Source organism: Acanthopagrus latus, chromosome 16 (genome assembly GCF_904848185.1).
Source record: "Acanthopagrus latus isolate v.2019 chromosome 16, fAcaLat1.1, whole genome shotgun sequence".
NCBI lineage: Eukaryota > Metazoa > Chordata > Actinopteri > Spariformes > Sparidae > Acanthopagrus > Acanthopagrus latus.
This window is the reverse complement of record NC_051054.1, coordinates 18,462,695-18,476,843: the sequence shown is the minus strand read 5'-3', so window position 1 is coordinate 18,476,843 and position 14,149 is coordinate 18,462,695. Positions and strand designations below refer to the sequence as shown.

General features: G+C 40.4%; 1 protein-coding gene across 12 annotated transcripts in view; it reads left to right on the top strand.

The window, feature by feature from the left end:
• Positions 1 to 14,149, top strand: part of kiaa1109 (KIAA1109 ortholog) — a 77,079-nt gene that overhangs the window by 26,901 nt on the left and 36,029 nt on the right. For 11 of the 12 annotated variants that reach the window (XM_037125228.1, XM_037125231.1, XM_037125240.1 and 8 more), the window contains exons 27-43: positions 309 to 549; positions 733 to 1,224; positions 2,596 to 2,863; positions 2,986 to 3,123; positions 3,308 to 3,378; positions 4,086 to 4,259; positions 4,747 to 4,867; positions 5,137 to 5,286; positions 6,083 to 6,210; positions 6,579 to 6,781; positions 7,117 to 7,317; positions 7,453 to 7,664; positions 9,302 to 9,453; positions 10,654 to 10,804; positions 10,935 to 11,087; positions 12,313 to 12,553; positions 12,870 to 13,018. In XM_037125228.1, the coding sequence (XP_036981123.1) occupies positions 309 to 549; positions 733 to 1,224; positions 2,596 to 2,863; positions 2,986 to 3,123; positions 3,308 to 3,378; positions 4,086 to 4,259; positions 4,747 to 4,867; positions 5,137 to 5,286; positions 6,083 to 6,210; positions 6,579 to 6,781; positions 7,117 to 7,317; positions 7,453 to 7,664; positions 9,302 to 9,453; positions 10,654 to 10,804; positions 10,935 to 11,087; positions 12,313 to 12,553; positions 12,870 to 13,018 (3,245 nt within the window). The remainder of the gene's footprint in view (positions 1 to 308; positions 550 to 732; positions 1,225 to 2,595; positions 2,864 to 2,985; positions 3,124 to 3,307; positions 3,379 to 4,085; positions 4,260 to 4,746; positions 4,868 to 5,136; positions 5,287 to 6,082; positions 6,211 to 6,578; positions 6,782 to 7,116; positions 7,318 to 7,452; positions 7,665 to 9,301; positions 9,454 to 10,653; positions 10,805 to 10,934; positions 11,088 to 12,312; positions 12,554 to 12,869; positions 13,019 to 14,149) is intronic. The other variant, XM_037125229.1, reaches the window with a different exon arrangement.

The following is a 14,149-nucleotide window of genomic DNA, read 5'->3' as shown; positions in this document are numbered from 1 at the left end:
TCTTTTTTTTTTTTTTCTTACATGAAACCCAAGCAAGATTAAGAATAGTTAAAATGTAAAATTTTTTCCAAACCCAGCTGCTACTTTTCCCATACAAGGACCCCTGGGAGTAAGAATGCATCTACATGAGTTCATTAAATAAGAATTAATTTTATAATATAGTAATATATTGAGCTTTTTCTCAGTGTCTTATGTGCCTCAGCAGTGGTCCTTGAACAAAGTGTGACTAGTTTGCAATGAAATACAGAATGTATGCATGGGATGCAGAGTACTAAATACAGCCTACTAAAACAAATGTGTTTTCTTAGGGAGAGTTGTAGGACTGAAGACGGACACGCACTCGCCGTGCCTGCCCCCTGAGCTGCCTGAAAGGCGAGCTCAGCAACACCTCAGTCTCCAGGTGCCCCAACGCTCACACAGCTCGGCCTCCTCCTCTGAGGAAAACAGTTCCTCTAGCGCTGCTTTGCCCCTCCTTGCTGGAGAGAGGGACACTCCCTCGCCAAGCACAGAGGAACGCATGTGCCCCATGAATGGCAAAAGCCCTGCTGAGTGAGTAACATCCAGAATGATGACTTGATACTCTTACATCCATTTTTAACATCAGAATTCCTAAGAAAAAAATACGAATACACAAATATAAGCGATTACAGCATGTAGAAATCACTAAAGGCAGCACAAGCAGCATCTTCATTCTGGGTGTAGATTTACCTATTTTCTCTTCCCTCCATGCAGCACCCAAGGAGAAGTCCCGGAGCTCTCGCCAGTCTCACCCAATAGCTCCCAGGACCGCTCCTCAGTGCGCTCACCCCTCTGTTCCCCTCTTAAACGGCAGTCGTCTGTGCACTCAGGTCGACTGGGCAGCACAAAGAGCCTGTCAGCTGCTGTCTTTACCGATAAGCCTCCACCAGTCCTGTCTGGTGGTGTCCAGTTCAGCAGCGAGGTCTCCCGCAGCGATGAGAACGTCCTGGATTCGCCACGTCAGCGCAGAAGCTACGGCTCATTTCCCTTCACACCTTCAGCTGACTCCAACACCTTCCATCAGTACCGCTCTGCAGATTCCAGCATGTCCGTGGCCGACAGTGAGGCCTACTTTTCAGCTGCTGAGGAATTTGAGCCAATCAGCAGTGCAGATGAGGGTCCAGGAACTTACCCAGGCCGAAAAAAGAAGAGGAGGCAACAGATGCAGCAGCCACAGCAGCCCCCATATCACATGGAGAACTACAGGTCAGCTTAGATGGTCATGTGCTTTTAGAAAATGGGGTGTGAAATATTCTGCTCAGCCTCAGTGGAACACAGAAAAGTTCCCGAAGTTAGAGTTTGAAAATCAGAGAGGAGACTGGGTGTGTAGTTAGATCAAGTACAAGGTTAAGAACGGGATTAGGATGATGGTTGAGTCTAGACAGCTCACAGCTCTCAGAAACTTCAAAGAGTCTCTCATTTCTCATCTGTAAGAGCAGATGAATTAAGGACCCATCAAGTGAGTTCTGACCTTGCCATATTGCCTGAAGTGTTACCCTTTTTATTGATGTTAAAGGGGCCACTCTGAAGGATTGTCGTTTTTTGATTTACATTTTAAGACAGTGATGCATACAGAGATTTGATTTTTCATCAAGTGTCTTCAATATCTCAGATTCCTTTTAGGGGTTTTACTTTGAAATTTCTATGAATGTTTCTGTGGCCACCTTTTCATTTTTCTATGACCCAAAAAATGGTCTTGCATTTCTTGCAGCACTCTTCTTGATTGATACAGCCTCCACACAAACACAAATAATCCTCTCTGTCTAATGTAAGGTTTCAAATGGCACAAGCTAGTGGACTGCTGATAATTCACTGCTAGTGTTATTGTTTTATGTAACATTCTGTCCTTTAGCTGCTGTGGCCAACATTTCAGTTTGTGGGACAGTAAAGGAATTCTGATTCTGAAACATAAGTCTAAATTCAAAAATAGTAAAATCTATGCAGGAAAAAGGTGCCTGGCTGACATCTTGTTTAACTAGTGATTAATGTTGACTGCGATGTTTCTATCAACATATTTTCTTTTGAATTTTGAAGTATCTTATTATAAAAGCTTGATGGAAATGGTAAAGTTTGAGTAAGGACTTTGCCTTTGCCTAAAAACAGTTTATGGGTTTAATGGGAGATGGAAACATCTTCTCTGAATAAGTAAAAGAAGAAGCTGTTTCTGCCCTCTGTATCTGCCCCAGTATTCCGGGGATGTATTACTGTTGTCTCTTAGATGACCACGGCAACAGTTTTCTATTTTCTTCTTCTTCATGGCAATGAATAATTCACTTGCCTTTACTGCCAACTTTTGATGAAGCCTTGTTGGGTAGTGTTTTTTCCTTCAAATTTGCTTGACAGTTAACTGGAAAGACGTCCTATTAGTTGATATTATGCACCTGTTTTGCAATTAGAAAAATGTATGTAGCAAAATTATGATGCTTATGTAATAAGCTTTATTATAACACTCAAAATATTGTCTTGACAGTAAGAGGAGTGTAACAAATAGCCATCACCCAAAATGTGATGTCTTTTACTGACATAAAGCACACACTGACGTATCAATTGATGTGTAAATACTTTGTTTTACCCCAGTCGGAGCTCCATCTACCACAGTGTCGAGGGTCCTCTCACCTATGTCCTGAACGGGGAGCTGATCACTGAGCCACGCCCCCTGCTCCCAACACTGCCCCCGCTGCCTCCCCATCCCCTGCCCAGCCACACATCCCAGGCCTCCTTCGTCTCAGCACTCGCCATGGAGGAGGAGAGCTCAGTGGAAGTGGAGAAGACAGCTGAACCCGGCCCTGTGACCCGCCAGCCCCACGTCATGGCCTGCTACCAGAGTTACCTAGCCCAATACCAGGTAAAGTTGTAAATCATTCAGTGGTTGAAAAAAACATTTGCCAACTTAGGTGTAGACTGGTCTTCAAATTTTTACTGTAATCAATTTTTGTCCAATTAAAACATTCCTTACTTCTCTGTCAGGTCTCAAATTGGTCTGTTAAACAGCCCACCAATAAGAGGACCTCCAAGTCCTCTCTGCACCGGCCCCTGGATTTGGACACACCCACAAGCGAGGAGAGCTCTGCCTCATTTGACCAGCTCTCTGTCCCCAGCTTTAAGGTCTTTTTTAAATAACAGTCTTTGAATGTAGGGAGGTTATTGGCTCCCTTAGCATGTAACACTTTAGTTTATCTTGAGAAATTTGAAGAGGTATTGACTCTTAAAATGGTCAAATGTTATATATCCATTCTTAATACACCCAGTACACCAGTTTGTATTTGTAACGTTTTCTTCTATGTTACAGGTGATAAAGCAGGGCCTCTCAGCCAGCTCTTTACTGGACCGAGGAGTTCAGCTGATGGGAGAAAACAACAGGTATTTAAGCCACTTTGCTTTCTCTTTCTCCATCTTACCCTATGAATTAACAGGAGCAGTGTAGTTCACAGTTATCATTTGAATAGGGCTTTGCAATATGAATAAAATCTCATATCCCACTATAGGTCGTTTGATATTCAGATGGCAATACATATCAAATTATAGCAGATTTTTGTTAAATTTGATGAATATGGGTGGTTTCTCTGGTGTCTTTTAGGGATTTTCATACCCAAATCGCGTCCATATGACAGAAGTAGCCTCTCTCTTTTAAGTACAAGCTATCATTAGGGTTAGGGTTAGGTTTGTTTTGGCTTTTCCTTTTTAGAGTCCTTGTTCAGAATGTTTTCATTCTGTGTCATGTTAACTCTCCTCTATGTTTGTCTGTGTTGCCTTAATGAATCGTCCGAAATTTATTAGAATATGGCCAGTATGATTTGCAACACAACAAAATAAATGATAGAGCACAATATGAAACGGCATTTATCATCACAGATAATGTGTCATCATATTGCACAGCCCTATTGAGAACTCTGAGAAAGTGTGTTTCCTTTTTTTTTTTAGCTTTTATATAGCTCAGTATTCTCAGCAGCACCCAAATGATGTGTTGCTTCACACTGTCCTTTCAAGTAGCAACCTATCTACTAGATGTGTTTTGTGTCTTGAATATTAAACATATGATCAGAAAAAATCTCTTTGTTCCTTCTCAGTACACCATACACCCCGCTGGATAAGAGAGCCATGGAGAACACAGATGAAGACACAACAACAGATGATTGGACTCTGGAGCAACCTTTGGCTCAGACCAGGACCACTGCCATTGTGGAGGTGAAGGGAGCTATCAATGTGGTGCTCACACCCCTTGTCGCTGAATCCCTGGACAGGTAGGAAACATCCCGGATATATTTTTCTTTTTATGTCTGTCTTCTCACTATGTCCTGATTTAAAATATTATTTGTATTTGGTCTGCTATTTGGTCTGCTTTTAATGCTGCTTTATTGACCACACATCCTTCGAACTAGGTTTTCTGTCTCAGTTTGAGAACCCTGATGAGAAATATGGTACTTGGCTGACCCTACGCCTTGCTCACATTACACACTCTTAAGATAGAGTTTTTTAGCTTGAAACTAAGATTTGATTAAAAGCCAAGTTAAATCCCAACGCACACTACATATTGGATCTAAAATTCTGCTGACAGTACTCCAGAGTCTGGTCTCGCTCTTGGTTATCTACCAGTCTGAATTTTTCTAGTTTGCCAAAAGCTAACACTACTGGGTTTACAACTGTCTTACTTAGCTCTTGGCTAGTGCAGCGTGGAGATGGGTTGTTTTTGTTTCACTACAGTTTGTCTGTCTTTTTGTGATCTTTCAGGTACATTGAATCTATGGTCCACTTTGCCAGTATCCGTCATCCTGCAGCTATTTTGGATGACCTTCATGGAAAAGTCCTGAATGAAGCCTATCAGATCAGCAAGTCTACAGTCACAGAGTCTGTAAGTACAACAGAGCAGAGTACTAAAGCTTGATATTTATTATTCAGCACAGTTTTTTTTAAGTTGACCTACAGTTGAAAGTGTTTAAGAAGCACATAACTAGATGGAAATGCTTTAATTCTATTCTTGGGATTAAAACAAATGTGTCAATTATTTATCAGCAGTTTGAATAAAGTGTTTGTGTTCCCAATGTTTGGAGCTTACCAATTTACAAAGTGGCTTTGTTGCCAAAGTACCGTTGTCCAACTCTTTGGACCTGATTCACACAGAGCCAAACAGGCAAGCAGGAGCACAAGCTGTCCAAGACCGAGGGCACGACCCCTGGCTCCCTCAACATCTCCCATGGCCAGACAGACCTGTCTGTCAAACCAGATAATGTGAAAATCAAGGGCCTCCAAGCCAACGTCTCCATTCCCAAGGTAAGAGCCATGACCCTGAATAATGAGAGGCCAGCAGTTTTTCCCTGAAACTGTGCTCTGAGCAGGACAGTTTCAATAGTAAGCGCAGAGTTGTGAGCGCTGGTGTAGATTACTTTACATTTGAACAGTGAATATAGGAAGTTCTCAGCTTTTGTGTAGAATAATGATAGTGGGTCAACTAACTGGGTGACATGTCTATAGGGGTGTTTCCATGCAAAGGTTCCATAAATTTTAACAGCATTTTGAGAAAATAGGGACAAAAAATATGTGTATGCTTGTTTCCATCAACTTCCATATTGTGATCATTATTCACAAAAAATTGAAAAATTATAGACATTTTTCCAATGTTGCTGCTTAAATCAACCTTTTCTAATGCAAAACTTCAAAATGCACATAAAGATAAATTGATGGAAACATGGCTTGGCAACATGGCAAACATGGCAAATGTTGGTATATTATAACCATCTTTTTTATTTCACTGAATGTTAAAGTGTGACTGGATATATAACATATTCTTGTTACTACTGATTATTCTGTTGCCCTCTTATCTTCACATATCTTCACAAAGAGAAATACCAAAATAAATCTTGCATTTAGGAAAAGAAGCCTCACACACAGTATGACTATTTTGTTTTCTTATTGTGGAGCTATAATGTGTCTTATAAAGACCTTCTTGTGGGCACCACCATTATTTATGTCCACAGCATGGGTTTTTTTTTTTAACCAGCAATATTTAAGGGGAGTTCGATCAGTTTGAATTAGCTGGAGCTTTTTGTTTTGTTCTCTCCTTCTGCAGGTGAACCTTTGCCTCCTGCAGGCTTCCGTAGAGGAGGGGTCACCCTCCTGCTCCAATAAGAGCGTCACACACGTGTCTCTGGTGGCGCTGTGCTTCGACAGGATTGCCACCCAGTTCAGAATGAACAGGTAACACATTGACTAGTCATTGTGTGTGTGTGTGCGTGTGTGCGTGTGTGTGTGTGTGTGTGTGTGTGTGTGTGTGTGTGTGTGTGTGTGTGTGTTAGAATCAGAATCCTTTTTATTGTCATTGCACAGTGTACAACAAAATTTTAGCAGCATCCGAGTATTCACACGACATGAATAGAGTAAAAAGTACAGTACAAAGTACAAAATAAATAGATATTTTTATGTGTGTGTTTGCGTGTGTGTCTGCTGAAACATTTAGCTGTGGTTGATTGGATGTATTTTTCTCACCTAAAAAACAGTTGAGCAGCACTTACCTGAAGACTTTTGGTTTTGATTTACAATAATCATTTTCCTCCTGCTCCTTTCAGGGGTATTGTCGAGGAGACACCCAACACAACAGAACATGGCCGACCATCTGTTATGTTGGAGAAGTATGCCGCAGCCACCAAGATGCAGCCACAGTCTTCGGGCTCGCTGCGCTCCAATGCAGGCATCGAGAAAGGCAAAGAGATAGCTGCCAGGCTAAACATCCACCGTATCCACAGCCAACTGCGAGGCCTTGACTCCACAGGTCAATTGTGGTGAAATATAGCCCCGTTTGATCCCTTGTGCCACTATTTTAAGTGGTTCACTGTCCTTTTGTATGACCTGCAACCTCTCTGTTAATGTGTTGTATGACTTGACACAAACAGTATGCAAAAGTGTCAAGCAAAAATACTGAGACCCTTTGAGTTTTTGTGCATTTTTTTGTTAGCATGAAGCTCTTTTAAAATACTCCATTTTCTGATTATTTTGTTCTCCCAAAGTACTTTTCTGTCTTTTAAATTTTATGAAGAAGAGGCATTCCAGTGAAGTGTATAAACAGTTGTTTTTTTTTTTTGTTTGTTTTATTTTATCCTTTCTTAGACATTGGTACATGTGCCATCACAGCCATCCCTTTTGAGAAGTCCAAAGTACTGTTTGGCCTGGAGGAACTGGAGGAGTTCTCAATGGTGGATGAAACTGATCCCCAGGCCACAGCTAGCGACTTTGGCCGTTCGACAGCGTTGCTTGAGAAATGGGGCTGGATCATGTTTGAATGTGGCATCGAGAACCTCACAGTCAAAGGTAAAACATCCCAAACATCATTACTTACATTAAGAGCTAAGCATAATAAAACAGAAAAAATGAATTGAGTTGTATTAAGAGTGATGTAAGGAGTTTGTGTACAGATTTGATAACGTATTACACTTTGTGTTGCAGGGGGCCGTCAGTCAGGAGCCATTCTGTACAATTCATTTGGTGAGTTTGGACGCTCAGATGCTGCAGGGAAGACGGGTATGTCTAAGTCGAATGGCTCAACAGGCTCTCAGACAGGAAGTGGTTACAGCACTGACGTCTCTGATGACAACCTGCCACATGATGCAATCAGCCCCTCCTCCGATGTCAACGAGCACTCGGACTCTGATGACCAGGTGACAGATGAAGAAATGCTCTCTATGTTGCAACACATAAACATCTCTCCCTCAAAATTATTTTTTTCTCATGTTTAAAAATCTGTATCAGATATGGTTAACCCAAAACATGGATTTTGCTGTACTTTGAGTTAGGGATGTGCAATTATTTGAATTTTGATCGTGATTTCGATTTTTGGGTCAAGCGATCTCCAAACTAATATAATCGAGTTGAAACGATTTATTTGGCATTTTTCGTTGTACAGTTGGACTAAAGATTTTCTGAAAGAGACGCACATGCACAATTCAGTCCCTCACACAAAGCATACAACGTGGCCCTAACTGGCACTCATCCACCAGATACGTGTCTGCTGCGTTACGGCTCCGCCACGGCAGCAAATCTTATCTGTCCCAGCTCTGGCAGTCCAGAGCCCTGCAGAAACACAGGATTTCTATTTCTGGCAGATCGGAGTCACGATGCAGCAATTAGCCAAATTTAGTACAGAGCAGACAGGAAGTCACACACCGAAACAGCAACACAAAATCCGGTCATTTTTCAAAATAAAACACTCTGTGTTGACGCCAGAACAAAAATCTGAAAAAAGAGACCAATAAAAGCTCTTCTTCCAATCGGTCGGGAACACTTCATGTTGTTGTGTTTTATAACACATACCTATAACTGCGGTCGTGAGTGATTATGTGATTATCACAGGAACTCCTTGGTCTTGCGACGCCAGTCGTCAGTACTGCGCCGTGGTGGACTCAAAATGCAACCGGTGGAGGTTTCAGGACGGCGGATGGCGGAGCAAAATCAGACTGGAGCCATAACGCTGCAGTACATTGGATACTTTTTAGCAAAAGACCTTATTTGATTAGTATATTAGCAACAAGTGTATTGATTTTATTCATTAAATGTTTTATAGAAACTGAAGAACACATTGTTTTCAATTTGAACATTTTGTGTATTTTAAAGGGGAAAATTCAAATTTTTTTTTTTTTTGGAGAGAAATGCGAAATAAATGCATCATGTTTCCAAACTCAAAAATGATTGTTTAAATTATCATTATTATAATTCTTTCCATAATTGAGCAGCCCTACTTTTAGTCATTTGCAGTAACTTGGCTCCACATCCTCTTTTATTTGATTCTTGTGAGGTTGACAAATGCATGACAGCATTTTTGGATCTGCTGACAGATTAGATTTTGATTTGATCTGCACCTGTGAGCTTACTGTTTGAAATGAGTTGACAAGCTCCCAAATTTCACAGAAAGGGCAGGTGATCTTGTTGACAGAGATTCAATGTGTCTGTGCTGAGCTGTGATGTGCTGATCTGAAACAAAATGAAGGTCAAGTCTTATGCGAAAATTGTGGATTATTCATCATTTTTTTCCCTGTCTTTTGTTTTTATTTTAGTTGTTTTCTGTGTTTTTATTTGCAAACTGTTGGCAGTTTTGATTCAGATTTGAGTAATTATGTTGTTCATGCAAAATTAGCTTGTTCAATTACACATCAAAAGATTTGATTGATTTGAGATAATCACGCTGAGCCTGGTCAGCGTGAGAAGAAATTGAATACAATTTTCAAACTAGGAATGATTCATTCTGATCTGGAACTTACTCCCACCAGCCAGTCTCATCTACCCGTCTTGTGCTCTGTAGGATGAAGGTGTAGAGTCAGACGACCTGAAGAAAGACCTCCCCCTCATGCCCCCGCCTCCTGACTCCAGCAGCATGAAGCTGACCATTAGGGAAATCTGGTTCAGTTTTGCTGCTCCCACTAATGTGCGCTCGCCTTCACAGGCCATCTCCAGGTACAACTCGACTCACATATATGGACTTATTTATTCTGCACATGGTTAGAGGAAGTTAACTGATCATGTGTATACTTTTTAAGATGGGGTGTGACGTTTGTTTGTCTTGGATAATGTTGCCACTTTAAAGACTTGATTGAGGTGCATAGTGCAGTGGTAAGCAATCTTTGGTACTTGTGCCGCCATTGGCATGCAGGAGCTTAACCAGTGCCACACTAGCAATAAGTCAGCAAAATAATGCCTTCTTGCCAAATGACCTCTCTCACAGCTATTGTCAGTGGTGCAGCCTGTAACTTGCTGCAGTTTGATAATACTTACGTTATACAGTATGTCTTAAATTTCTTTGTTGTGTTTTCTTTTCTTCAGTGAAGCACTTTGTTGCTCTGTTGTGCTACAAAAGAAAAAGTTAGGGCCTGAGCACTGACCAGGGCAAGGACCTATTGGAATCACTAGGATTATTCTCATTTTTATTCTGCATTTATTTATTTATTAAATTCATTATTAAGGTTGATATATCACACTAATTAACTGTTGATATATCACACTAATTAATTGATAACATTTTAAAATAACGCTTCATTTCAGAAATTTTGCCAACCCCTGGCTTAGTGTTATCATTAGAGCAAAGGCAATTATTTCCAATTAAAGCATAAAATAAGTCCCCATTTATTTCCCTGAAATGACTGATGATGAATGATTGATCTTATATTAAATGTAACAAGATACTTTTGACCTGAAATTAGACAAATTTACCTTGTAGGATTCTGATTCTTTTGCCGTGAATAATCCAGGTTGATGTTTAGAAAAAAACACCTCTCTCTCTCAGCGTCAGTGGTGTGAAGGTGATAACTACATTATTTTTAATTTTTTAAGCTGAATCCTCTCATGTTTGCCCCTGGCAAAAGTTGTCAACTTTGCTGCTGATTTAGACCTGTCAGCCACACAAAACTGGCGTGTTCACTCTGAGCTGTGAGTTTTATTAAGACTAAACTAACCACGTGTGCCATGTTCTTGTTGTCTGCAGTTGAGATTAAAGCAACATAAGTTGATTCTTAGAGAAAACATGGCGAAATACTATGATATTATAATACAAATGTTCGAAACATAAAAATATGTCCAAACAGTATGTTCAAAAATGTTTTTAATCAATAGTTGTTATAAGATGATTAAAGATCATATGACTCTCTAATGTGTTTACAGGCAGTTAAATCTGCTCAGCACAGCCACGCCTGCCATTGGAGCCTGGTTGGTTCCCATCGACCAGCTAAAATCTTCACTGCGCAAACTGGACATGGAGGGCACGCTCCGAGTGTGTGCCGTTATGGGCTGCATCATGACAGAAGCTCTTGAGGTTAGCAATAAATCTACAGACAGACACAAATGACTACAGATTAAGAACATCCAGTATCCTCTGATATCTTGATTTCTATATGCATTAGTTTGAGACTTTGCTTTTAACAGATTATGTCATTCCCCAACAGAAAAAGAGCATCCACATTCCTATTAGGAGCAAGTACAACCGTGTGACTAAACGAGCACGCTACCTGCATGAGAATCCCTCCTGTATGCTCTGTAACATCCTTCACCGCTACCTGCAGCAGGCCGACTACTCTGTCATAGAGGAGGCCACCATGGTGAGTGCCACTGAGGCTTTTTTCATCAGTTAATACTCTCAAATGTTATCCTTACTCATACGGCTGCTAAAAATGACATTGTACGGTATCATTTAGACCAGTGTTTCTCAATTGGTGGGTTGTGACCCTAAAGTGGGTCGAGGACCCATTTTCAGTGGGTCTTGGGCCTTTTGCCCAGGCAAAAAAAAAATGGTAAGAAAAAAATCCTTTCCTTTTATTTTGAGGGGGATTTGTTATGCAGTGGAGTGCAACAGTAGGTGGCGATAATGCCCTGTAATGGTAATTGCCACCCGTCATTTCACAACATAATATATAAAGTATCAATACGTGACGCCTTGGGAATTGATATCGAAAGCGTTACGTTGCAAAGCAACAAAGAGAATCAGCTGATGTAGCTGTCATGTGACCGCATGCTGAAAAGATTCACAGAGATAAGTGTCTCCCAGTTCTGATGCAGCACTGTGATGATCGAGTATCCTTCCCTTGTCACTGGAGCAGTAAAAATCCTTCTACCATTCAGCACTGCCTGTCTGTGAGTGTGGCTTCTCTGCTCTGGTTCAGCTGAAGACATAACACAGAAACAGACTGGACATTGAGCATGACCTTTGTCTACTATCACTCTAGACTTTGAGACTCTTGTCAGGAGCAAAAAACATCCCCAATTCTCCCACTAACTCCTCCAAAATTAGGTCTATGATGTCAGTGTTACACCTGCAGTAAGGTTGAAGTGAGTGCTGCTTAATTTTCTTCAAAGCAGTGTTTTTCAGTATTTACCTACTGATAAAGTAATCAGAAGACAATGTATACTTGAATTGTGCTTTTTGTTTGATTTATTTTGAGTTTGTGGATAAAAACTGCTACTGAAGAAACTGAGTTGTTTCCATAGCGCAGTGTTGGTTGTCATAGTTGCACTTTTTTATTATTTATTTATTTCTTATTGCTTGAATAAGTGACTGAATAGTTTTATTAATACAGTTACTGAAGTCTTTTGTATTTTTTTTGTACATTTGAGAAGCTGAACATGTTCCCTTAATTTTTGTCACAGCTTGTCATTAAGGGGTGATAGTGGGTCCCGAAGCCAGACCAGTTGAGAACCACTGATTTAGACAACAGCTGCCAGTTATTTTAAGTGGTATTAAGTGCTCTTGGCTCCCCTTCATAGTATTAACTAATCATTTTCTGGTGGCACCAATCCAGTTCTTCCCTCCTCTCCTTTTCATCATAGAATGATGGCGTTCCAGCCCTTGTGACTCTAAAGAAAGGTCTAGTTGCTTTGGCCAGACAATGGATGAAATTCATTGTGGTAACTCAGGGCTTCAAGGCCATTGGTCTGATGAGGCCCAATCAGCTTACCAAACCAAAGGAGCCTCAGCAGAGCCTGGGTGAGACAATCTTGGGCCTGGACAACGGTGCTGCACTGCAGAGCGACACCAGCGCAGACGGAGCTGAATTTGAATTTGACGCAGGTGGGAACTTGCAGCTTTCACTGTGTTAATTTAATTTGACCCGCCCATCTGTTCCCACAGATGGACTGTGAAACTCCTAACCCCTACTGCTCAGTGCATTAATAAATAAACTGTCACTTGTTGACAGACTGCAGATTTAATGATATATATATAGTGATAGATAGATAGATAGATAGATAGATAGATAGATAGATAGATAGATAGATAGATAGATATTTTATGTTATGTATTATTATTAGTATGAATTCTCAGATTTAGGTTTAACAGCAGTCACATGATTCTTCTCGGACTTTTATTTTATCTCATTATTGTGAAGCCACAGTGAGTGAACACACCATGTTGCTGGAGGGAGCCTGCAGTCGTCCGCCGCCAAAAGAAGGGAACTCTGGTCCGGTCAGTGGAGTGGAGATCATGAGGAAACTCTCAAAGTCCCATACACAACACGAGTCTGCACTAAGGATAAAGGTACAACTCTGACACTTGTATCTTTGTGTCCCATTCGTCGTAAATTAATATTCCGTTGCATGAGATGGTACATGTGCATATGCATTCCCTAGGGCTGATCCTACCATTATTCCCATTACTGATAACTTTTTTTCGCAAGTCTGTCAGCAACCAGTGGGATAAGTCATCATCAAGACATTTTTTCAGAATAAAAGTTAAACATTTGCTGGGGCCTTGAATTTAAGGATTTCCTGCTTTTCTTTGTCTTTCATGATAGTAAATGAAGCTTTGGGCAACAAAAGTGACTTGAAGTCACTTTGGTCTCTGGGAAGCTAATGAGCATTTTTCAGAACATTTTGACATTTTGTTGACAAGTGATTTATTTTTTAATTGTGAAAATAATCTAAAGATTAATCAATAATGAGAGCAGTTATTAGTTGCAGCCCCAATTGACAGTTCTGTGGCAATAATGGCAAATACACTAGTCCTAAAAATATACATAGTTGAAATTATTAGTGGATTGAAAGGAAATTGATAGTTTTGATAAAACAATGTAATTTTTAATTAGTATATTTTTTGGCCTATATATGGCCGGGGCTGCTGCAGTGAGGACAAAGCCCCTGTGCATGGGACGCCTGCTCTAAGCTAAATGACACCCTAAACAATATAATTCTTAGAGCAAAAATGCTTGGAATTCACCAGCTAGTTTCTTAGTCATCTGTGATTGTAGACTGATGATTGATGCTACATTTATTTGGAATGTTGCTCAGACGAAACAAGCAAAATTGAGATGTCACCTTTAACTCTTGAAAACTGAAGGTCATCTTTTACTGTTTTTCTGACACTTTATAAACCAGATGGTTAATCAATTAAATAACTTCGGCATATATATGTTAATGAAAACACTGATGATTTGAGCATTGTGTAGCACTTTAAGGCAGGTAATGTAAAAGCTGACAACATGCTAATGCTGTCCTGACTGTTGTGTGAGAGACATGTTTCCAAAGCTGGAAAGCCAGGATCAGAGCTGACACCCAGCTGAATTAAGCTGTAAAAAGTCTGTTTATACCAACTCAGACTCTGTTGAGGTTATTTTGCTCTTTTCCTTAGAAAAGAAACCTAAACCTTCCCATAATGGATGATGGCTGTCAC